The sequence below is a fragment of the Halichoerus grypus genome, chromosome 2, assembly GCF_964656455.1.
Source record: "Halichoerus grypus chromosome 2, mHalGry1.hap1.1, whole genome shotgun sequence".
Lineage (NCBI taxonomy): Eukaryota > Metazoa > Chordata > Mammalia > Carnivora > Phocidae > Halichoerus > Halichoerus grypus.
The window spans coordinates 30,534,199-30,558,143 of NC_135713.1; the positions used below are offsets into that span (position 1 = coordinate 30,534,199).

The following is a 23,945-nucleotide window of genomic DNA, read 5'->3' on the forward strand; positions in this document are numbered from 1 at the left end:
TTTTGCATGAGATTACCAGCATCCTTTAAAAAACTATTTTCAGTACACGGGGAAAGCTGTGCTTAGAAGACTATAGTCGTTAAGGAAGAAAGCTACAGAGTGAGGATGAACTATTCTTTCCTTAGAGCGGATGGAAAAACAGCTACTTTGTAATCTTCATCTTTTATCTTTCCACACCTCCCATCATCATCCCATGCCTGGGATAGTACCTGATCCATATGAAGGATACAACAAATGATTACTGAACATGAGAAAACTTCCAATAGGAAGGAAGAAATGAAGAAAGGGATCTCAGTTCTACAAAGAATCTTAGAAGAAACAGTATTAGGAGCATAAAATTCCTTTCCAGGTTAGCCTTGAAAAGGAACAGATATTCTGGTTTATTCCCTGACTCAGGGAACCAGAAGATAAGTATGTATAAAATATAAAGGGGAGAAGACAGGCACACCTGGCTGGCTCAGCAGGTAGAGCATGTGACTCTTGATCTTGAGGTCCTGAGTTCAAGCCCCACACTGGGCACAAAGATTACTTTAAATATTAAATAAAGGGGAGGAGTCAAGGGAATTCATATTAGACAGCTTCGACCTTCTTAATAAATATAAGTTCTCTGCACAGTGTAGGAGTATTCCAAAGTCAGTTTGAAATCTGAAGAAAACAAATTAGCTGATTACTCCATTTCAATATATATGGACCTTCATTTCTAACTCCAACATCCTGGTCTAGTTCCCCACCATTTCTTAGATTACAGCAGCAGCTTCCTAAGGCAGCTCCTTTTCCTGCTGACTTTTACCTTTCCCAAGGTGTGGTACATCTCTTGCGAGCCCATGTTTCCTTTCATTATGTCTACCACTATTCGTTCTCATGAGAAGTCAACCACTCTGAAGCTGCCTCTAATCCTCTACCCACCAAACAATTCATCATTTTCTCCTCTAGGCTACTTCTGGGTCCTTGTACAGTTTGGTTACTTAATTTATCATTCCATATTGCAATCACTTTATTAATATCTGTTCCAGTAAATTCCTGAAAAGGGGAATAACATCTTCCTTATCTTCATTCCTCCAGCACTTAATTCAGCATTTAGTAAATAATAGGCATCCAGTCAATGTGTGTTTGGTCTAACTGAAGTCAGCGATTAAACAACATAAGTAATCTGCTCACTAGATAAAAATCAGAAAACAAAAAGTAGTGTTCAAATTTGCATCATTCAGGTAACCTTCCTACTTTTCTAAGTATTAAACAGCAACTAAGACAATTTTTGTATTCTTTCTAAAGGAAAAGGAAAAGAATTGGATAATAAAAAAATATAAAACTCAATACTTTTAAATAAATTCTAATAGTTAGATTTGAATACAGGTTTGTCCATGTCCTGAAAATTCACTTTGAACACAATCATTAAATTACTGTACAGTAAGAAGGACTTACACAGGAAGAATACTCTGTGTCTTTTCAAGTTATTCAGTACCAGAAATGTACTATGAGACTGATTAAAAAACAGGCTATCCTTACAGTGGAAGTGACTAAGGGAAGCATTTTGATTTCAAAATAGATATTGGCATGCAAAACAGAGAGAGTATTTAAACTATATCAATAGCAAATACCAGGGACTTTCACAAATTAAGTAGAGTAGTTGTTTGAACAAAACTGAAAGCAACAATCAGCAATAAGTTTACTGTGCGATCTACTGCAATGAAGTTCCTAAACTAGATCAAAATTAGTCCACCAACAATTTTTAACTGAAGTACACTATGTATGAACTAACTACCAAAACCAAAGCACGTAGAACTCTCCTGGGCCTCAAGAAGCTTGCAAGGCTAGCCAAATCATTATTACTAAGAAATTTTCTGGAGTCAGAGAAAAATTCTAAGGTTCTATAAAATAAAATACATTATATCTTAAGTACATATAATACTCTTTGCTTATACCTAATTTACTGGTAATCTCACAGAATACTTCTTTACAGTTGTTATACTCAAGAACTCTACCTCAGACAGACTATACCCAATTAATAATACGTCTCAAAAAAATGAAAGCCTCAATACCGTAATTCCTCATTAACAAGTTTATAATGTTCAAAACAACTCTGAAATATTTTAAATGCGATATAAATAATTTTTATTTCATACTGTGGGATGACAACTAACATTTAGTTAACATCACTCACAAAATTATCAGCTCCTGTACTGAGTATTTTAAGCATTAGTTCATTTACTTCTCACATTCTTAATAACCCTTTGAAGTTATCTCTTTGAGATGAAGAAACCAAGAGTTAAGCAAGGTCAAATACCTTGCCCCACATCACCTAACTATTAAGTATCCCAGCTGAGATGACAACACAGAACTATCCGACTGTACAGTCTGATCTCTTTTCACTATACATTGATGGTTCCTTTAGGAATTAGAACGACCATTACCTCTACTTAACAATGAACTTTGTGAGATAGCTACACAATGAATTTCTCAAAGGTTACATAAAAACAATTAAAATGAGAGCAAACACTGCCTTCGCATTAAAAACTTGTAGTTTTGGTTACCCCAATCTTTATCTAAAACGTACTGTAATCCAATCCACAACCAGCTGCCCTTCAGCAGCAACCCAGACTGCCCTACAGTTCTCAGACTATTACTAAAGTGTAATTCCTTGTGAACTTTCTTCAGGTTAGAGCCACAAGACTTCTTTAGAGCCACAAACCTTCTTTTAATAATGAAATGTCTGTCAGAATTGCAATTCCTTGAACAACAATAGCTTCCCTATATTATAAATTACTTTTTTATTCTCATATAGCCTCTCTTACTTGCATATGCCTTTTGCAATCAATTTCAGTTGGCTGTGTATATTCCAAACTAAACTATATTTTATCAGGGCAAGCAGAAATAGCATTTTTCTGCTTGCTGCATTATCCTAAAAACACCTATGGACAATGGTGTTCACAAAGTGCTCCGAAAATATAACATTTTAAATAGTAAACATACAGACTTATCTGTGCACTTGAATAAGTTTGAAGTAAATCAAAGGTATCAATTTGTATATTTTTTAACAAACCAAAATTCTGATACCAACCACAGAAACTACTATATATATAGGAGCTCAGCAAACTCAACCTAAAGCACAAATATAACTTATTTCCAGCACCACATCCAAACAAGCTTTTAATGAGAAAATTAAGACAGAAGATCTATCTAATAAGTGCTCTTTTCACCATCTAAACGCATATGCCCACACAGAATTAAATCACCTAATAAAGTACATCTGTTACAGAACTCAAATACTAATTTTGAACCCTGTGGGAATTTTGTTTTTGTTAGGAAATTTACTAGAAAATCTTTTCCCACGTACATCTTATATAGATTTTTCATGTGTGTTTTATATAGTCAAGTTTCCAAACTGTTACACAAAAGTCAAAAGCTTTACATCTTCTACACTATCTGCTGAAAAAAGTTCCAATTTAGTGCAGAAACTCTTCTGCCTGTTAACACCAGCACCTCATTAGCCCAACACAAAGTCCCTGAACTTTCAGAATAAAATATTCTTACAAAAATGTACTCTTGTAGCTAAACAAAAAGTAGCTGTTTAGTTTATAACAGTTTTCTTACACTATGAAATACAAAATACAACAAATTAGACAATGCACTATGCTTTAAATACCAGAGATGAGTCTCAACAATGAGCCCGCGTCTGACAAATACTTTAGATAAGTCATTACGTCAAGTAGAACATAGGTTAAATTTTTTAAATTTTTAATGAAATGTTTACGACTTTTCTTAACTTCCCGAAGTGTTTTTCAGATCTCAAAAAGGAAACTGACTCTATACAGCTGAACCAGCTTACACTCTATGCTACAGCCGGTGTGAAATATGACTTCTTCGGAATCAGTAGACCAAATCCTGTTTACCGTGGAAGAAAAAAGAAAAACCTTGTATATAACTACTGTATCTTCGAGATATTGTCGAATAAACTCCAGTACGGTGACTAATAAAAGATTCACTGGCCAGTAGCTGGATTAGATCCTTAAAAACACAACCGCGGGGTTCGCCCAGTTCCGAAGGTGTAAACAAACCGGTCGCCACTGCAGAAGGTAAACAATGAACCTGCAGCGAGGGTGAGGGGGCGGTCTTTGCCAACTACAGTCCCAGCCACCCGGGAAAGGGAAACGGGAATGAACTACAGCGCAAACCAGACACTTAGCCACAGTCACCCATTCTAGGTTTCACTACCGAGTTATCAATGCTGCGGGTCCCCCAGGGCGGTGGGCAAAGAGAAAAGCAGTCACGCAGGCAAGCAAGAACCCTGCAGGTCCGGCTTCTGCTCTGGGGGACGGGGAGGGCAGGATGTGGTCGCTCTTCCCTCAGACATCCTCCGGCAACCTAAATAACAGCCTCTACCTCCCGCCGGCCGCCTCCAGGCGAATGGCTGCACGAGCTCCAGGATGGGAGTTAAACCCTCCCTCGGGGGTCCAGAGAACCCACAGGGTAGCCGGCTCCGCTGAGTCCCGCTTGGCGTTCCCCGGCACCCGCCGCACCCAGAGGCCGGGAGAAAGGCGCGGGGCGAGGGAAGCGGGCACCGGGAAGGGGGATGGGTCCCGGGAGGCTGCCCGGGGCTTGGCTCCTGCGGGCCAGCAGGCGGGGCTCGGCTCTGCCTCCCGCACCCCCGCCAGTCCCGTGCGGGGCCCGCCCCTGCCCCCGGCCCCCGACCCCCGGCTCCCGGCTCCTCCCCAGCAGCGCGCCCTCGCCGGCGCCCGCGGCGCCCCGCGTTACCTCGGGTCAGATCCAGCGGGACGTTCTCCTCGCCGCTGTCATTCCGCCCTGCGCGAAACAGACACACAGCTCCAATTAGGATTCGCTCGCAGGCCAGCGGCGGCAACCCTGGCTCGGGCCAGCGCCCCTAATCGCTCCCCCAGCCCAGGGCCAGGGGGAGGCAAGGGCCAGGGGTCGCGGGCCCCACGCGGTGGGGAGTGAGGGTTGCAGCGGGCTTACCTCGTATTCGGAGGTTCTTCAGCGAGCGGCCGCGGCCGATCGCCGCCATATTGACGGGTTTCAGTCACAACACCGGAAACCTCGCCCAATCGCGCGAGAACCCCTTCCCCTCCCCGCGCGCCGCGCCCGCCCCCCGCGGCATCTCCCCCGCCTCTTCGCGGCGGCGGGCGGCGGGTGGTGCAGGCTGTACCCGGGGCGTGGAGGGAACGCGGTGCAGACCCGGGGTATCCATGGGGCTCGCGGCGTGCGCACCCGTCCGCCTTCCTGGGAGCCCGAGGTCGCGGCTACACGCCTAACCCTCCGAGAGCAAATCGGCCGGGAGGCGGCATTTCCCACGAGGGGAATCCCATTGATGGGAGTTTGCAGCGTGGAGGATGCTTCCCCTCCAGTGCCGCGGCAACTGTAATCAGAGCCGCGGCGAGCCGGGAGGAGGCCGGGATGCGGCCGCACGCCACCTGCGGAAACCATCCTGCCCCATTCTCTTGCTTGCTTTCAAGCCCTCCCTTCCTTATTTATCAGTTAAAACGATGTTTATTAAAAAAACAAGCTGCGCTTGTAACTCAAATCCCTTCCTAGAGTCGCTTTGCTCCAACCAAGTTAACATGTAACAAAGTTTGTTTTCCACCCTCGTTCTGACCACCGTGCTAAGCAGCCTTGCACTTGATCTTCAAAACCATACTTGGCCAGCAGAACTTCTCTAAGAGGAAGTGTTCGGGGGTACGTTTCGCTTTTGACCGCCTGGCGCAGGCCGGGAGAACGGAATTAAGAAGCCGGGGGTGCGGAGTGGTCTTCCCGGGCGGTGGGTGAGATTGTTCCCGCGCACGCGCGGGCGCCGGGAGGCCCGGGGAGAGGGTTTCCTTTGCCTGGGACCAAGCAGAGGCAGCTGAGGGCTGAGTCGGGTTTTCTGTCTGTGTAGCTCTTGAACACTGGCTAATGTAGATGTTGTGGGTTAATATTTTTTATACATAAACCTAATAATCATTAACTGTAGAGATTGCAATTCTAGAAACTGTTTTTACCTAATTAATATATATACACCTGGCCTCTGACCCAGCAACTTTCTCTTAAAGTAGACTAAAGAGAAGGGTGAGTGTTGTGCCGCCTCCTACTCCTCGACTGGTCTTTTTATTACGTGAGACTGGAAGTTAAACAGTGGAGATCTTGCTTTAACCACCTCTCTTGTCCCAGTTAATGTAGTGTCCAGCATAAATAAATGTTCAATAAATAATCGGATCGATGAGTAAGTGCCTTGGATTCCTTTGTTACAATGCTCTTTTTTGCTGTTAAAAAAAACAAAGAAAAGCAATATTGGAGGTAAAATTGCCGTTGTTAATAATAGTGAACAATTGGAAACAAAGATGACCAAAGGTAGGGATTATGCAAATTATTAACAACGGTTAAAAACGATGTAGGTCTAGTATATTTATAGAAAATTAGGTTCATGATTTTAAATCAAGCAACAGATTACAAAATTCCCTTTTTTATACGTTTAAAATACATATAAATTAAAATTATACATTATAAAATATTTTACATATCTGTGTACATAGAAAAGAGTCTGAGAAGATATACATCAAAATGTTAACTAATTTTTTTCCCTTCAGTTGTGGAATTACATAGACGGTTTTTGTTCTTCTTTGCTGTCTATACTCTAAATGTCCTGCAATTAATATATATATCTAGTGTAAAATAAGTGAAAGTTATAAAAAATAAAAGCAGTATACAGTAGCATCATCAGGAAAATAAAAGAGGAACACTGTTTCCTTAGGAGACTATCCTCTGTCCATATATTCCAGATCCTTTTCTTATTAGGTCTACAATCAGATATCTGTTCCTGATATTGCCCTTGTATTCAGTGATGCAACGCAATTGGAGCACTTTTTAAAAATGTCTCCTGACATAACCACTAGTAATTTTGATAACAACAAACTTTGCTCTTGCTCTTGTAGCTTTTAGGTCTTGGTGCAAATTTATTTATTCTAGTTAAAACCTAAGGCAAAAATCACAAAATTTGAGGTCTCGTTGGGACATTAAAAATTTGCATTTCATCCTTTCATGTATCACATTTCACCATTTTAGAAAAGTAGAAATCTATCAATGGGAATTCTACCAGATTCTTAGAATTGTTCCAATTTTCAACCAACCCTTTTTATCCTATTTTTTGTCCCTATTTATTCTAAATTAACTCCTTCCTAATACAATTTAATTTCATCTTCTCTTTCATTCTTTCATGAAAGTTGAGTACAACTGATCCACTTTTTAAATTACTTAAGGTACGTGAAAGCCTGAATCTAATAACCTTTCATCTTTGTAACTATACGTTCCTATTTAAAGATCATTATTCAATTATTCCATCTCTTTGAGGAGAAAAAAAAAATCATCTTTTCCCAATCTTACAAGGAAACTAGTTTTTCTTCTATTACTATCTCACTTAAGTGGCTGTGTTCTTCACATTTGTTGTTAAGGTGAATAATAGGATTTCTGGTAAAAAGAACAAGTTCTTAGTGTTTGCAATTGACACTCAACTGGGAAGTAGGAGTTTAGGTAAATTTTAGTAAAGAACACATTTCACAATGTTGTATTTGCTTTTTAAACAATACATTATTGATTCTAGTCGGCTTGTTATTTGTTAGAATCTCTAAGTTATCTTCTATACTTGCCAACAGCTAGCCATTCCTTTTTGAAACTTGTTTGTCTTCCTTGTTTATTTTAGCCCACCCCTATGTTTTACTCATTTTGTTTACATCTTACTACTTCTCCAATTTTCTGGGTCATTTTGATTCTAATCTGGTCATTGACAATGTGACTTCCTCTTCCTAGTTTTCATTTCCCAACTAGGTTTCATTTGCTGTGTGAATGAAATGTCTTTTCTCATAGTATGAGTCACTGATAAAAAATGTTATATGAGATTGGGTCCAGGACCACACCTCTGAGAGATAACCGCTTGATTCTGAAGATAAATGACTACACTGATAATCACTATCTGGGTTCTATTCTCTATCCTATTACACAAAGTTAATAATTCTAGTTTATAAACCAAATTTTATCAGTTTTGGGTACAGAGATAATGTTGAACAGAAACAAAGCCTTGCCAAAATCTTAGTTCCCTTTATCTATCTGCCTGACTACATAGGCCATACGAAGATAAAGCAAGTAAAAAACCACAACATTTGATGATCTGTTTTTTGGTAATTTCTCTTCATAGTTAAACCACACGTTTAAAATCTAGATAAAGAACATTAAAATGACAGGCAATGGACTAAAATCAAACAAATGTTGTAATCTTGCACAGTGTTGATTATGAAGATTCAGCCTTTGTCTTGTTTGCCTCTTAGCATTGTTCCTTTAAATTTTAATCTCTGTCTCAAAATAGCAGGAAGTAGTCTCTTAGTATTGTTCCTTTAAATTTTAATTTCTGTTCCAAAATCTCTTGTAAATTTCATTTTAGAAAAATTCTGTAAGGTATAAAGGCACTCTATAAACAGTTTTAAACAGAGTATGAGCCTATGTTTGTGAAAGGATACATATATTAAGAAAATAAAATTTGGAAGGGTATTCACTAAAATTTCAACAGTGATTTTCTCTGGTTGGTAGAATTTTGAGTGGTTTTTATCCTTTTCATTTTAACTTTTCTAAAACAAATTTTTACTTATATACTTTTTTGTAAGAAAAATTACTTTAGAGAAATTTTTCTGGCTATCCTAAATCACAATGATAAATATCTCATTATAATAATGTGCTAAGCAATGGACCTACCAAATTATTTGTCTGTGCATCTCATCATTTAAAAAAGAACATTTGTGCACACACTCCAATACATATGTGTTTACTCATTTTTTTTTAAAGATTTTATTTTTAAAGTAATCTCTACACCCAACATGGGGCTTGAACTTACAACCTTGAGATCAAGTGTCCCAAGCTCCACCGACTGAGCCAGCCAGGTGCCCCTACTTTTTTTTAAAATTAAATGAGACACAAAACATAAGGATGAAATAAAAATGGTTAAAAGTAAATTTTAATGTTACTTTACTAATGACACTAATAACAATAATGGGGCTGAATATACTTTATTATTTTTAAAATTTCTTGTTAAATACTTTGATATAGTAATTCAAAAGTCCAATTCTAAGAAGAGTTTATTTGGATGTTGGGTTTTAGTAGCTGAAATCTCACAATATACCAAGTTTTTTTTTTAAATGGAAGAACTACTCTACTGGCTGAAGTTTCTAAACCATAACGCTTGTTTTTGAATTCCACAATCAATTATACAAAGGTTTTTTTATGTAATTCGGCTAATAAATGTCCATCTTTCCTAATGTCAATTCATTTTATAGCAAACTGGAAGGCATAACATTTAGAAATGTTTAGCAAATGATTTAAAAATGGTTTCAAAACTCTTCCCCTGAAAGATTTTAAATAGGTTAAAAAACTGTTTCCGTGGTTTTTAAGTGTGTAGATATAAAAATTTATATAAGTGATGCATTTATATTTTCAATTTTTTCAGGAAAAAAAATCACAAAACTGTGGAAACGTTTCCAAATACTTATTTTCTAAATGCTCCCTCCTCGCACAAATTTCTTTTGAAAAGTAGTAAGATCTGGGGTGTCTGGGTGGCTCAGTCAGATAAGCATCTGCATTTGGCCCAGGTCTTGATCCCAGGATCCTAGGATCAAGCCCCATGTCGGAGCTCACTGCTCAATGGAGATCCTCCTTCTCCCTCTCCCTCTGCTCGTCCCCCTGGCTCGTTCTCTCTCTCTTTCAAATAAATAAAATCTTTAAACAAAACAAAACAAAAGTAGTAAGATTCTTAGTTATTGTTACCACATTTACCTCGAAGGGAAAGATTAGATTCAATATTTTTAAAACATCTGATAGACAACATGTACTAGAAGCCACCAATCATTATGAAAAACGGTTTACCACTAAATAAATATCAAACATCTTCATGGTACAAAAGATTTTCATAGTCACTTCCTTTCTCTTTTCAAGGTGTATGAAAATTAAACTCTATTTTCAAGATTTTTATTATATAAAATTATCACATGTGGTACTATCTCTACTCTTCTGTGAATACCTTTTAAATTTTTATTTATAGAAACTACTTCATCGATTTTTCATAAAATATTGCCTTTATTAAGGAAGTTGTTTACTGATAAGGATACATGTTCTTTAGTACATCTTTACTTTAGTGGCTCAGAAAAAGCGTAGAGATTTGTGTATTTTCATTACTGAACAGAATTCAGCCAATACCATAAACTAAGCCAAGTGTAGAAGCATCTATGCTTCTATCCAATTGCCCAGTAAAGTTTCCATAATGCGTTTTTGTTCATATATCTTTTTCTTCAAGTCTTCGGGTGTGTTTTTTTTTCATTCATTTTTTACCATAGCAGGAAATGCCACTATATTTCCCACTGATATGTACCTTTTTGTCTGTTGCTAAGAATAAGTTCCTCTTTTTCCAAAGTATTGGATTCAATACTACATCACGTCTCACATCATTGAAAAAAATAGAGAAAATTATCTTCATATTCTGAATGTTTATTTTTATATCTTTTGCAAATCACATAGCTTTATACTACCATTAGCTAACACCTCAAAGAACAATATACACCTAGACTCAAATAATAGTAAAGGATAATCTACATAAATTCATATTTGACATGACCTTAATTTCCATTTTAAAAAATTATGGCTGACATTGTGACATCTGATTTCATTGCCATTGCTTTTTTCTTGTAATGATATTGATAAAATGTTAATATCAGGAGTAAAGATACCTGAGTGTCCATATTTTAAAACTGTGCTTTTATTACTTACAGAAGTATGTAACTTTTGTTACATACCACAGTTTCTTTGCAATATTCTTTTAAGCCAAGTTTCCATTTGATAAAGGGTAGTTTAAAATATGCCCCTTAAAATATGGATAGTTAAAATATGCCCCTTGGCCATATATCTAAGTGGAAAAAATTTTCAGCAAAGTGTTGTAACTCCTCTGAGTTGCAGAACTCCCAATCTTCCCTCAGGATACCTTCTGTGACTCATGCTAATTTTACCTACAAAAGCTGACCAAATGACTGCTCTGTTGTTAAATCTGCATAATATATATCAATAGTTTCTTCTTTTCTTTTTTTTTTTTAGCTGAAGAAAATCTCCAAAATTCCTCCACCAGAAAACAAAAACAAAACAGTATACTAAAATTAGAGGAACAGTGTGAAAATAGAAAGCTGGAAAAGCAGAGTTATCTAGAGGGCAAATGCCAATTGCATACCCATGATCTGAGACAGAGGCTCTACCAGAGGTAGAAAAACAAAACATGAGACTTCTGCATTAAGCCTAGGATCCTAGAAGTGAACCAAAGTGGACCCAAGTTGTAGTGCCCCCTGGCTCCCAGCAGTAGCAATTACAAATCCTTTCTAGAGAAAAGTATGCAGGACATCAGCTCCTAGGCTCTTCACAAATTAAGATCAAATAAAAGTTCATACTCAAAGATCATCAAACTCATAGGAAAAAGTCACCATAAGGAAGAATCAGTAGAAATAAAAACTATAACTCACGGACTTCAGATACTGATGAGCAGAAACCGAATATAAAGGAACTATATTTGAAATGATTATTTTTAATGAAGAATTTCTGATTTCATCCATGATGGAGAATGGGTATTAAATTCACTTTCCCATAATAAACAACTATACATTTAGACAAAATATGTGAACAACTGTTTTTAGGCATTGGACAATAGGTAATGTGGCACTGTGACCTTGAAATAAAAGAAACAAACAAGGTGAACTCCACAATCTTTCTGGCTTTTTGCCTGGGGTTACCTTTCAAAACACAACACAAAACTATGGAAACCAAATAGAGAACAGCTGTCTCGTAGGATGGAGGATAGAAAGATTGAAGTTCAGACATAAGGAGGCAATTGAAATTTGAGGGGCAGAATACTAGAGAGGAGGAACCTGTACAGAGTAGGAGCTCCAGAAATTTGTATATGAATCCTCTTGATTAGTTAGCTAAATTTTAAGCTGCACAAGTAGAGGGTGAAATTCTGGAAGGCCTGTCAGAGAGCAGCTCTGGCGGGGCTCCGAACTAACTGAAGGTTCCAGAGGTTGGTGGAAGATTGCAAAGACAATAGAGTTCTAACCCGTGAGTAAAGAGACTTTGGTAAACACCCTGAGCATTCAGTTAAAAACCCCCAGAAGGCTATAATTTAAAGAAAGGTTTGCATGGAGACCCCCAAACTGTCATAACTTAGGGGAAAAACTACACTAGCCTAAAATAAATGCTACTATAGACATATCCAAACAAAACCTAAAATCAAGTCTCAACAAGATCAAGCTGATCTTCCAGTAAATTAATGAAGAGGGGAAAACCCCCCAAGAAACTCATTAAAAAGCAAATAGCAATAGCCAAACTCTCAAACACATAGCATTTACAATGTAAAGCATATAATAAAAATTGTATTAGATGTGAAAAATCAGAAAAATGTGATTCATCATCATGAGAAAAAAACAGTCATTGAATACAGACCAAGAAATAACACAGACATCAAAATTAGCAGAATTTTATAAATATGGTTAGAGATTTAAGAGAAAAGGAGGACATAAGTAGTGATCAAATGGAGCTCTTACTAGAGAAATGCATACTGTAAAAAAGAACCATGTAAAAATTCTAGAAATAAATAAAAAATACAATATAAAAAACGTAAAAATCCACTAGATGGTGACATATTGGACACACAAAAAAGGGGGGGTGGTTAGTGGATTGAACACAGACCAATAGACAGAATGCAGAAGAAAAAGACTGAAAAAAAAAGAACCATATTTAAAAAAATCAAACAGTCTGAAATATGTGTAATTGGACTCATAAGTGAAGTGGAGAGAGAGATTACAGCAGAAAAAAAGACTTGAAGAAACAATGGCTGAAATGTTCCAAATTTGATAAAAAATTTCAAGACACAGATCCAAAAAGCTGAATGAGTCACAAACAAATAACACAAAGAAAACCATTCCCAGGCATATAATAGTCAAATTGCCAAATACCAAAGATAAAGAGAAACATCTTTAAAGTAATCAGAGAACAAAAGGCAAATAAACTACAGGCAATAGTAATAATTACTGATGACATCTAGTCAGAAACAATGCAAGCCAGAACTCAATCAAATGACAATTTTAAAGTGAAAAAAAGGGAAAGAAATACCTATAATCTAGAATTCTATATCTGATAAGATCAATCTTCAAAAATGAAAGTAAAAGAAATTTTCAGATTTTAAAAAACTGAAATAAATTGTCATAAACAGATGTGTTTTAAAATAAATGTTCAAGTTCTGCAGACCAAAAGGGAAATAATAGCAGATGGAAATGCAGATCTACATGAATGGACAAAAAAATGCACAAAATGGTTTATATATAGGTAAATAAATTATTAGCTAATTTCTCATTTAAAGCAAAGGCAATACAGTGTATTGTGTGTTTAAATTGTAGAAGTGAAATGCATGACAAAATCAGACTGTTAAAAGGTTCTCATATTATATATGAAGGAGTACAATATTAGTTCAAGGTATGCAATGATTGGTTAAAAAGATATACAAATAGGGGCGCCTGGGTGGCTCAGTCGTTAAGCGTCTGCCTTCGGCTCAGGTCATGATCCCAGAGTCCTGGGATCGAGTCCCATATTGGGCTCCCTGCTCGACAAGAAGCCTGCTTCTCCCTCTCCCATTCCCCCTGCTTGTGTTCCTGCTCTCGCTATCTCTCTCTCTGTCAAATAAATAAATAAAATCTTTAAAAAAAAAAAAGATATACAAATAAATTGCTACTTAGGAAATTTCTAGGAAATTCCTACATTAATTACCATATTAAAAGTAAGTAAATTATACACTTCTTGATTTCAAAACTTACTACAAAACTATAGTAATTAAGACAGTGTGGTATTGGCATAAGGATAGACAAAAGCAAGAAGCAGATAGACGGATAGAAGACCTGAGTAATGCTATCAACCATTTTACCTAACTGACATTTATAGACACTCAACAACAGCAGAATACCCATTCTTTTAGAGTGCAGATGGAATATTCATCAAGATAGACCACAATCTGGGACATAAAACAAATTTTAACAAATTTGAAAAATTGAAATCATATAAAGCATGTTTTTGGACCATAACAAAATTAAACTAGAAATCAGTAACACAAAAAGATCTAGAACAGTCCCAAATATTTAGAAACTGAACAGCAAAAAGCATACTCCTAATTAACCCATAGGATAAAGTAGAAATTAAAAGGTAAAGGAAAATGTATTTTGAATTATATAGAAATGAAAATATAACATACCAAAATGTTTGGTATGGAGCTAAATCAGAGAAATGAATAGCATTAAATGCTTATACTAAAAAAAAAAAAAAAAAAAAAAAAAAAAATGAAGGTCTCATATCAGTGGTTTAAGTTTCTACCTTAAGAAACTAGGAAAAGAACAGCCAATAAAATCCAAAGCAAGTAAACGGAAGTCAATAAAAAAAAATGAAGTCAAAAGCTGTTTCTTTGAAATAACTAATTGATAAATCTCTAGCCAGACTGATCAAGAGAAAAGAAAGAAGATACAAATCACAAATATCAAAAGAGAAAGATAGGATATTACTATGGAACCCTACAGATACTAAAAGGACAAAGGGAAAAATTCCTTTAAAGATACAAAATACCAAAGCTTATTCAAGAAGTTATTTTGTAGGTATTAACAAAATGATTCTAAAGTTTATATGGAAAGATAAAAAGTGTAGAATAGCCAACACAATACTGAGGAAGAACAAAGTTGGAGGATCCACATTATTTATTTTCAGGATTTACTATAAAGCTATGGGGAAGGCAGGGTAATTTTAGACATAAGTTAATTGAACAGAAATAACGAGCTCAGATCTATCTCTCCACACCTGTATCTATATCATCTCTACCTCTATCTCTGTATCTATTTATAGCTATGTCTTCAATTAATTTTTGACAAAGCTACAAAGGCAATTCAACGTAGAAAGGATAGTCTTTCAATAAATGGTGTTGGATCACTTGGATAGCCATATAATAAATAATGAGCCTTGATCTACACCCCACACTCTATATAAAAATTAACTCAAAATGGATCATAGACCTAAATATAAAACCCCAAACCACAAAATTTCTATGAGACAACAGGAAAAAAATCTGTGATCTTGGGTGAGGTGAAGATTTCTTAGATATGACACCAGAAGCATGGTCAGTATGAGAAAAAATTGATAGACCGGATTTCATCAAAAGGAAGAATTTTTGTTTTTGGAAAGACAATTTTTTTAAAAGATTTTCTTTATTTATTTGACAGAGAGAGACACAGCCAGAAGGGAACACAAGCAGGGGGGAGTGGGAGAGGGAGAAGCAGACTCCTGGCTGAGCAGGGAGCCCAACGCTTAATGACTGAGCCACACACGCGCCCCGGAAAGAATTTTAAGAGAATAAAAAGACAAACTACAGACTGAGAAATTTTTTTTTAATTGAGGTATAATTGACAAATAAAAGGATTTCTACCAGCAAGCTGACTAATAACACCTCCCTTACCTCACAGATTTACCATTATAATTGTTGTTATTGCTGTTGAGAATACTTAAGTTCTATTGTTTTAGCGAATTTCAATTACACAATATGGTATTATCATCTATAGTCATCATATTATACATTAGTTTCTCAGACTTTGTTCCTCTTTTTTTTAATAAAGATTTTATTTATTTATTTGAGAGAGAAAGAGAGCACATGAGAGGGGGGAGGGTCAGAGGGAGAAGCAGACTCCCTGCTGAGCAGGGAGCCCGATGCGGGACTCGATCCAGGGACTCCAGGATCATGACCTGAGCCAAAGGCAGTCGCTTAACCAACTGAGCCACCCAGGCGCCCAGACCTTGTTCCTCTTTTTAAAAATTGAATTTATTTATTTTAAGTAATCTCTACACCCAACGTGGGGCTCAAACTCACGACTATGAGATCAAGAGTCACATGCTCCATGGACTGAGCCAGTCAGGAATAAGTTATTCCTCTTATAACTGAAAGATTGTAGCCTTTCACCAGCCTCTCTCTATTTCCCTCACCCTCCAGTTTTTGGCAATCACCAACCTACTCTCTGTTTCTTTGGGTTTGGTTTTTAGATTCCACATATAAGTGGGATCTTACAGTATTTGTTTTTCTCTGTCTGGGTTATTTCACTTAGCATAATGCCCTCCAATTTCATTCATGTTGTTGCAAATGATAGGATTTTCTTCTTTTTAAAGGCTGGATAATGGGCACCTGGGTGGCTCAGATGGTTAAGCGTCTGCCTTCAGCTCAGGTCATGATCCCAGGGTCCTGGGATCGAGTCCCGCATTGGGCTCCCTGCTCAGCGGGAGCCTGCTTCTCCCTCTCTCTCTCTCTGTCTCTTATGAATAAATAAATAAAATCTTTAAAAAAAAAAAAAGGCTGGATAATAAATATTATTAGATGTATAAAGACACTTAAATTGTTTTTATACCTTGGTTATTGTGAACAATGCTGCATGAACATGCGAGTACAGGTATCTCTTTAAGATAATGATTTGTTTCCTTTGGATATATACCCAGAAGTGGAATTGCTGGATCATATGGTAGTTTTATTTTTAATTTCTTGAGGAACTACCATATTGTTTTCCATCTTGGCTGTACCAGTTTACATTCCCATCAACAGTATGCAAATTTCCTTTTTTTCATATCCTAGCCAGTATTTCTTATCTCTTGTCCTTTTGATAAGAGACATCCTAACAGGTATGAGGTAATATCCCATTGTGGTTTTAATTTGTATGTTCCTGATGATTAGTGATGTTGAGCATCTTTTCATGTACTTGTTGGTCATTTGTATGTCTTCTTAGGAAAAATGTCTACTGACATCTTTTACTCATTTTTAAATTGGGTTAAATAAATAATTTTTTGTTCTGTTTTGGGTTTGGTTTATTTTGTTTTGTTTTATTTCTTTTTTTGCTAGTGAGCAGTGTGAGTTCCTTGTACATTTTGGGTATTAACTTCTTATTAGATATGTAGTTTGCAAATATTTTCTCCCATTTCATAGGTTGCCTTTTCATTTTGTTGATGGTTTCTTTCGCTGTGCAGAAGCTTTTAATTTTGATGTAGTCCTAATTGTTTATTTTCCTTTTCGTTGCCTTTACTTTTGACTGATGACAACATGGCATAGGGAAATTTTTAGAAGTGATGAAATGGTTCTATTTTTTATTTATAGTGGTGGTTATATGACACTGTGTGTTTGTTAAACTTACAAAACTGTATATTTAAAGGGTCAAATTTACCTGTACATAATTTCTACATCAGTAAAAAATGAAAATAACAAAAACCATTATTCCAAGGGATAGAAAATATATGGAGTGTAGTATGAGAAAGTCTAACATACTTTAAAATAGGATTCCCAGAAGGAAATAATTGAGAGACTGAAAAGATGCAATATTTAAAGAGATTGTAGCTTACATTTTCTGGGATTTGTGAAAGACAAAATTAGCAATTATGGGAGGGAAAATATATGCCAATCAGGAAAAATAAAAGGAAATCCACACCTAGACACTATATAGTGAAGACAAAGACAAAGAAATCTTAAAAGCAGTTGCAGAAGAAAGACAACCTACAAGAACCACAATTGGAATAATTGTAGTCTCCTTTGCAGATATAATAGATGCCAGAAGACAGAAAAATTATCTTTAAAGTGGTAAACAAATAAAACTGTCAACCAAAATTTCTGTGCCTAAAAAAAAATCTGTCTTTAAATAATATGAAAAATAAAGACATTTTTAGATAATCAAAAAATGGCAGTGTTTACCTCAAATGACATGACTATTGAAGCTTTCATTATATGTATTTCAAGAAGAAGAAAATGGCCCTGGAAAGATAGTCTGAAATATAAGAAAGAATGATGAGTAAAGAAATTGGTAAATCATGTAGACACATTTAACCAAATATAGTCTACATTTAATAATAATATTTAAATATTGGGATTAAAAAGGTAAGAAAATATTGGACAGTATTAGCTTGCTATTTAGGAGTGAGTGATCTTAGTTAAATAATTCTAAAGCTCTCATGTTGTTTGAGGGAGGGGTTAAGTAAATGATCAATCTTAGATTTTGTGAAGTATGCAGAAAAAAATATAAGAAGAACCACTAAAAGAAGAGCAACAAAGTGTACAGTATAGAACGTGCATGTGAGTGAAGTGGGGTGATGGGAATGAACGAAGAAAATCAAGAAAGGAAGAAATAAATCAGCCTCCAAAAAAGACAAGAAGGAGAACAAGGACACATAGGAAGAAACCTAACAAATAAAAAGGACAATGTAAAATAGGAAACAATTCTAAATATGTATACTTAATTGTGAGTTTATCAGTTAAAAGACAGAAATTGTTAGATTAATTTTAAAAATCCAACTGTATGGTGTTTCCTAGAGATACACAAAATAAAAAAAAAGTTAAAAATGAAAAGATAGAAATGATATATAAGATGAAAGACAGCTCAGTAGCTGTATTAATATCAGAGAAAATAGGCTAAGTCAAAAACCGTAATTAGTGATTGAAAATGTCCCAATATAGTGAAAAAAGCCTTAATTATAAAGAAGACTTCAAATTACAAATTCATATGCACTTAATAAAATAGTCTCAGTAAGTGATAGAAATAGAGAAATTGACTTGTAGCCATCACAGTGGGAGATTCCAACACACTTCCTTAATTATTGTTAGTTTAGGCACACTCCTCTCTTGATGAATACTATTCAAACTTGATTTTCTTGCGAAGAGACATATTGAAAAGAGCAAGCACAGAAGAGGAAGTAAGCAGGATTCCCTAGAAAAGAGTATCAAAAAAGTAGTTTGCTTGTGTTTTTATTCACCGTCAGTGTAGAGATACATCTGTCAATTAAGAGAGGAGCTGTAGGACCATGGCTCAGCCAATGTTAAAAACAAAGGCCACAATCTGTGAGAGTCCATGTTTTCCGTCAAAAGAAGGAAAAATCATTACATTGTTGGCGCCAGTGGTTTTCATAACTTATTTTAGAATTTTCCTGAAGGTCCCTCTATAACATACATTCATGAGAATCTTTTGTTTAAGGAAGCAGTTTGTAAGTGGAATAACTTTCTCAGACGGAAGTATCTGTTTCCATTCTACTACAGTACACTCTTTCTTTCTTTCTTTTTTTTAGATTTTATTTATTTATTTGACAGAGAGAGAGAGCACAAGCAGGGGGAGCAGGAGAGGGAGAGGCAGACTCCCCGCTGAGCAGGGAGCCCAATGTGGGACTCGATCCCAGGACCCTGGGATCATGACCTGAGCCGAAGGTAGACTCTCAACGACTGAGTCACCCAGGCTCACCCTCTTTCCAGATACACCTGGGAAACTGAGTTAGTAACCAGAAGGTACTTGGTCAACATGGAATCAGATAAATGATTTTTTTTTGGAAGAATATTTTGCTACTTTACATTTTCACAAATTATGTCTAATATTCTGCATGAACTTTGCTGAACTAATTTATGTTTTTACTTTTCTCTTACTAACTCCTTCTAATAGTAATTTAAAAATTACTGCCACAATTGTGAGAGTTTAAAAACTATTATGAATTCTCTTTTAGTACTATATTGATGCTACTGAAGTCTAAACTTTTATGTAAAAAGTGCTCAAAGACTTGGTCCAGTAGCAAGCGATGCTCAGCAGGAATATAGTGGAAATAAACGCAGTGGTGCGGTCCTAGGAATGAGTCTCACAGCAGTTGCAGGCATGAATGGAACCTCGGGATCTGATACACAGTTGGCTTTGCATATTGTGCAGAGGGTTAGCCCTGTCAAAAAAATGGCTTGGAGGAACTGCTTCTCTGAGGAGAAAAAAAAGACTGTTATTTCCAGATGGGTTCAAAGAATTTAAATATGCTGAGCGAAATAAGTCAATCAGAGAAAGACATGTATCATATGATCTCACTGATAGGAGGAACTCTTAAACTCAGGAAACAAACTGAGGGTTGCTGGAGTGGGGGGTGGGGTGGGAGGGATGGGGTGGCTGGGTGATAGACATTGGGGAGGGTGCTATGGTGAGCGCTGTGAATTGTGTAAGACCGTTGAATCACGGACCTGTACCTCTGAAACAAAGAATACATTATATGTTAAAAAAAAAAAAAAGAAGATAGCAGGAAGGGAAAAATGAAGGGGAGGAAATTGGAGGGGGAGATGAACCATGAGAGACTATGGACTCTGAGAAACAAACTGAGGGTTCTAGAGGGGAGGGGGTGGGGGGATGGGTTAGCCTGGTGATGGGTATTAAGGAGGACACGTGTTGAACGGAGCACTGGGTGTTATACGCAAACAATGAATCATGGAACACTACATCAAAAACTAATGGTGTAATGTATGGTGATTAACACAACATAATAAAATAAAAAAAATAAATAAAGTGAAAGCAAAACTTTAAAACTCTTGGAAGGAAATATAGGATATCTTCATGAGCCGGTAAAGCTAAGAGTTTCTTAAGTAAGACACAAAAAACATTGGGCAATACCTATTCAAGGGGAGGATGTGGGTATTCTACCATTTAGCAGTTCCAATCCTGGGCATATGTCATAGAGAAACCCTCATACACCTGGGGAAATTCCAACATGAGTGTCCATAGTAACATTGTTTACGATAGCAGAAGTTGGGAGCAAACTAACATGACTTTTTTTTTTTTTTAAAGATTTTATCTTTTTATTTACTTGAGAGAGAGAGAGAGCATGTGAGTGGGAGGAGGAGCAGAGGGAGAGGGAAAAGCAGACTCCCTGCTGAGCTGGAATCAGGACCTGAGCCAAGGCAGATGCTTAACCGCTTAACTGCTGAACCAACTGAGCCACCCAGGCGCCCCCTAACATGACTTTAGTAGAAAAACAGAAATATCTGCGGCTTCTTTAGTAATAGAATGCTCGCTACACCTTTCCCAAACATAATGAGAAGTGACAAAAGCAGGTTGCAGAAAAGCACATACGACTAAGATATAAAAAATTAATAATTGAAACATTTTAAAAGATATATACATATGTAAGGGAAATATAAAGAAATACAAAGGGACGAGAAACACCAAAATCAGGTACTGGTTTTCTCTGAGAAGGAGGGAAGGAAGGAGTAAAACTGTGATGACATACACAGGGATCTTTTAATGTACTCATAGTATTTTATTTAATGAGAAAATTAATGTTTGAAAGGTGACTGAAGGAAAATGCAAAGCTTTTATGTTAGTATTATAAACTGAAAAATAGAACATTCACTAAAGTTTATCTTTAGAGACAAAGAAAGGTGAGGGGGAATTTATGATGAGCACAAAACTGTCATTAACTTATGGTCATAACTCAATTTCACAGAGCATTGCCCTGTTTGTTCACCCACCTTATACACCAGATGAGGTTCTAAATGGTTTTAGGCTGTTTGTAAAAATTGAATCCATTTTCAAAGGATAAACATTTATGATATATTGATAACAAAGATATTACAAATAAATTTTTCCTAAGTACTAAAGGCAATTTGAAAGTGGAATTCCTCCTTTTCTGGCATAATAATAAATCTTATCTAATACAAACCAATGAAATAAGGGTGGAGCCTTATAATTTACTAGTTTGAAGGATGATACTACTCTGAATATGTAAATTCTGGTATGTTAGTTAAAGGGTCAGTCACAATACGTTGTTACCATTTTTTTCCTGAAGTTATGATAGACTTCACAGCTCATATTCTCTAAAATTAACATTAATTAAATATATATATTAGTCTTATAAATCTCTCTCTTGAAACTGGGTTCTGTACCTTATTCAACACTAACATTTCTGCTTGTCGTCTGCATCATAATGAAAAAGAGCCAACAATTTTCCTAAATCCTGGTTTCTTTGTATCTCACTAAGAATTATCATTATCATTATTATTATTTAGGAGTGGAGAGAAGTGTGTATCATACACATGGAAGACAGGATATCACAATAACAAGATCTTGAGCATGTTCATGAAACTTGGGCAAAGCATATGTCACATCTAAGTCTCATTTCCTCTGAGCCTGACTTGATAGGGTTGATATAAGGTTTAAATAGGACAAGGCTCATAGCACTCGGCACAGTGTCTAGCACACAGTAAGCACTCAATAAATGCTAATAGATGGTGGGCATGACAGTGAAAATGCAGCATGTATAAGGAATTGACTCAAATACTGAGATTGGATGATTTTACCTTTTGAATAAACAAGTGAGAAACATAGAATAGTAATAAATAGACTTATAATGAACATTCATCTTTCAACTGCCTCTCAACATACTTACCAGTGTAAGATTGGTGACTTAGGTGACATTGCCACTGAAATGATTCAGGACGTTGACAGGACCTTGACAAGCCGGGGCAACCCCTTAATGATGCGGAGAAGGCCAGCTTTAGTGTTTGGTCCATAAAATACACGCTTTTATGTCCCTTCCTATTTGATGAGAAAGCCCACCATTTCTGCAGGAAATTTACTTCTGATCTACCCCTGGTAACTTTTACAGGCAGGTGCACCCATCCCTCAGCTGCTGTAAGAATTGGTTGCTGAAACTCACAGCTGCACCTTACTTCAGAGAATTTCTCTCAGCCCAAGAGGCAGTGTTGCCCACAGATACAGACACATAGGAGATTGAGGTTGGGAGAGGAAGCCTCTGGTAACCAGTGACTGCTGATGGGGAGATACAAGCCCAGCTCCCTTGCCTCAGGACAGCTGACTCAATGGAGCCCTTCTTCCCCCCCCCAATAGTGATGAATCTTGTTTTATAAACATTTTAAAATAGAAATGTTTGTCCCTTAGTCCAAAATTTTGTCTCAACAGAATCTTAGGATAATTTTCAGTTACCAGATTTAGTCCTCAACTGATCATTTTCTTTCTTTCTGATTCAATCTTTTTTTAAAAATATAAATTCAATTAGCAAACATATGGTACATCATAAGTTCCAGACATAGAGTTCAATAATTCATCAGTTGCATATAACACCCAGCACTCATCACATCATGTGCCCTCGGGGGAATGGGGTAATTCAGTGGAGCCCCTCTTGCTCCAATTCTTTCTTCTGAAATCAGGCTAAGCATAGGCTGCAGCTAGATACATATCTTTGCCCAACTTCTACCCCTGTGCTATCCGGCTTCCTCATTCTTACAGGTTTTTGTTTTTTTTTTCCTACCGAGCCCCCTCAACAAATCCCTCACACAAGAATTCTAGTCTCAAGCTCAGCTTCTGGAGGACCCAATCTAAGATACCTTCTGAGTATGTCTATTTCTGCAGTTATGTTACCATTAGGAGAGATTTTTCTATTGTTTTTCTTCTAGACAAATGCACAAAAACTTTTAATACCTTGTGGTTTTGGTTTTCTAGACCTGTACATTTATTTAGATCTTGGAGGTTAGTAACCATGATAGCTTACTGCACCTCTTTTAGATCTATACATATTAAAGACAAGAAACCAAAACCAAACCAAAACAAACAAAAACAAAAAACCACAAAAAACACACAAAAAACACAAACCTCTGGTCCCCTGAGGCATGTGGGTGGCAACAGCATTTCAGTGCTTTTCTTAACACAGCTTCTACCATATAGGGTGAAGCTCTAACAAGCATATCATGTTAGCTAAAGAACAATAACCTCAATTTCATCCTACCTTAAAAAGTTTTACTTTCAATACCGCTCCTACAGAGGTGATGAAGAGTCAAGCTTCCATATCTGACGGCATGTGTAAGATCATGAGTTTGAAAAGGAAGAGATAATTTACATGCCTGAATAAAATTCTTCATCAACTTAATTGAAGTTTTTGAAAAATATTACATCATTTCAAAGATCTGTTTCTAAGAACTGATATAAGAAGGTGGTCATAGAGGGTATTTCTGTCTTCTTCTTTGGTAGTAAGAACCTGTCTGCCAATAGCCTGTATCAGCTATTGAATATTATTCTCAGCTGGGCAAATCC

General features: G+C 36.6%; 1 protein-coding gene across 7 annotated transcripts in view; it reads right to left on the reverse strand.

Moving 5' to 3' along the window:
- The window catches only part of RICTOR (RPTOR independent companion of MTOR complex 2), a 123,816-nt gene extending 118,770 nt beyond the window's left edge, over window positions 1–5,046 (reverse strand). For 4 of the 7 annotated variants that reach the window (XR_013445533.1, XR_013445532.1, XM_036111088.2 and 1 more), the window contains exons 1-2: window positions 4,972–5,046; window positions 4,753–4,800 (exon numbers count right to left, since the gene is read on the reverse strand). Coding sequence is in view for 2 of the 7 variants with exons in the window: in XM_036111088.2 (XP_035966981.1) it covers window positions 4,753–4,800; window positions 4,972–5,020 (97 nt within the window). In the remaining 5 variants the exon portion in view is untranslated. Of the gene's footprint in view, window positions 1–4,212; window positions 4,507–4,752; window positions 4,801–4,971 lie in introns of those variants that run through there. The other 3 variants (XM_036111093.2, XM_078066670.1, XM_078066671.1) reach the window with 3 other exon arrangements.
- Window positions 5,047–23,945: the final 18,899 nt, after the last annotated feature.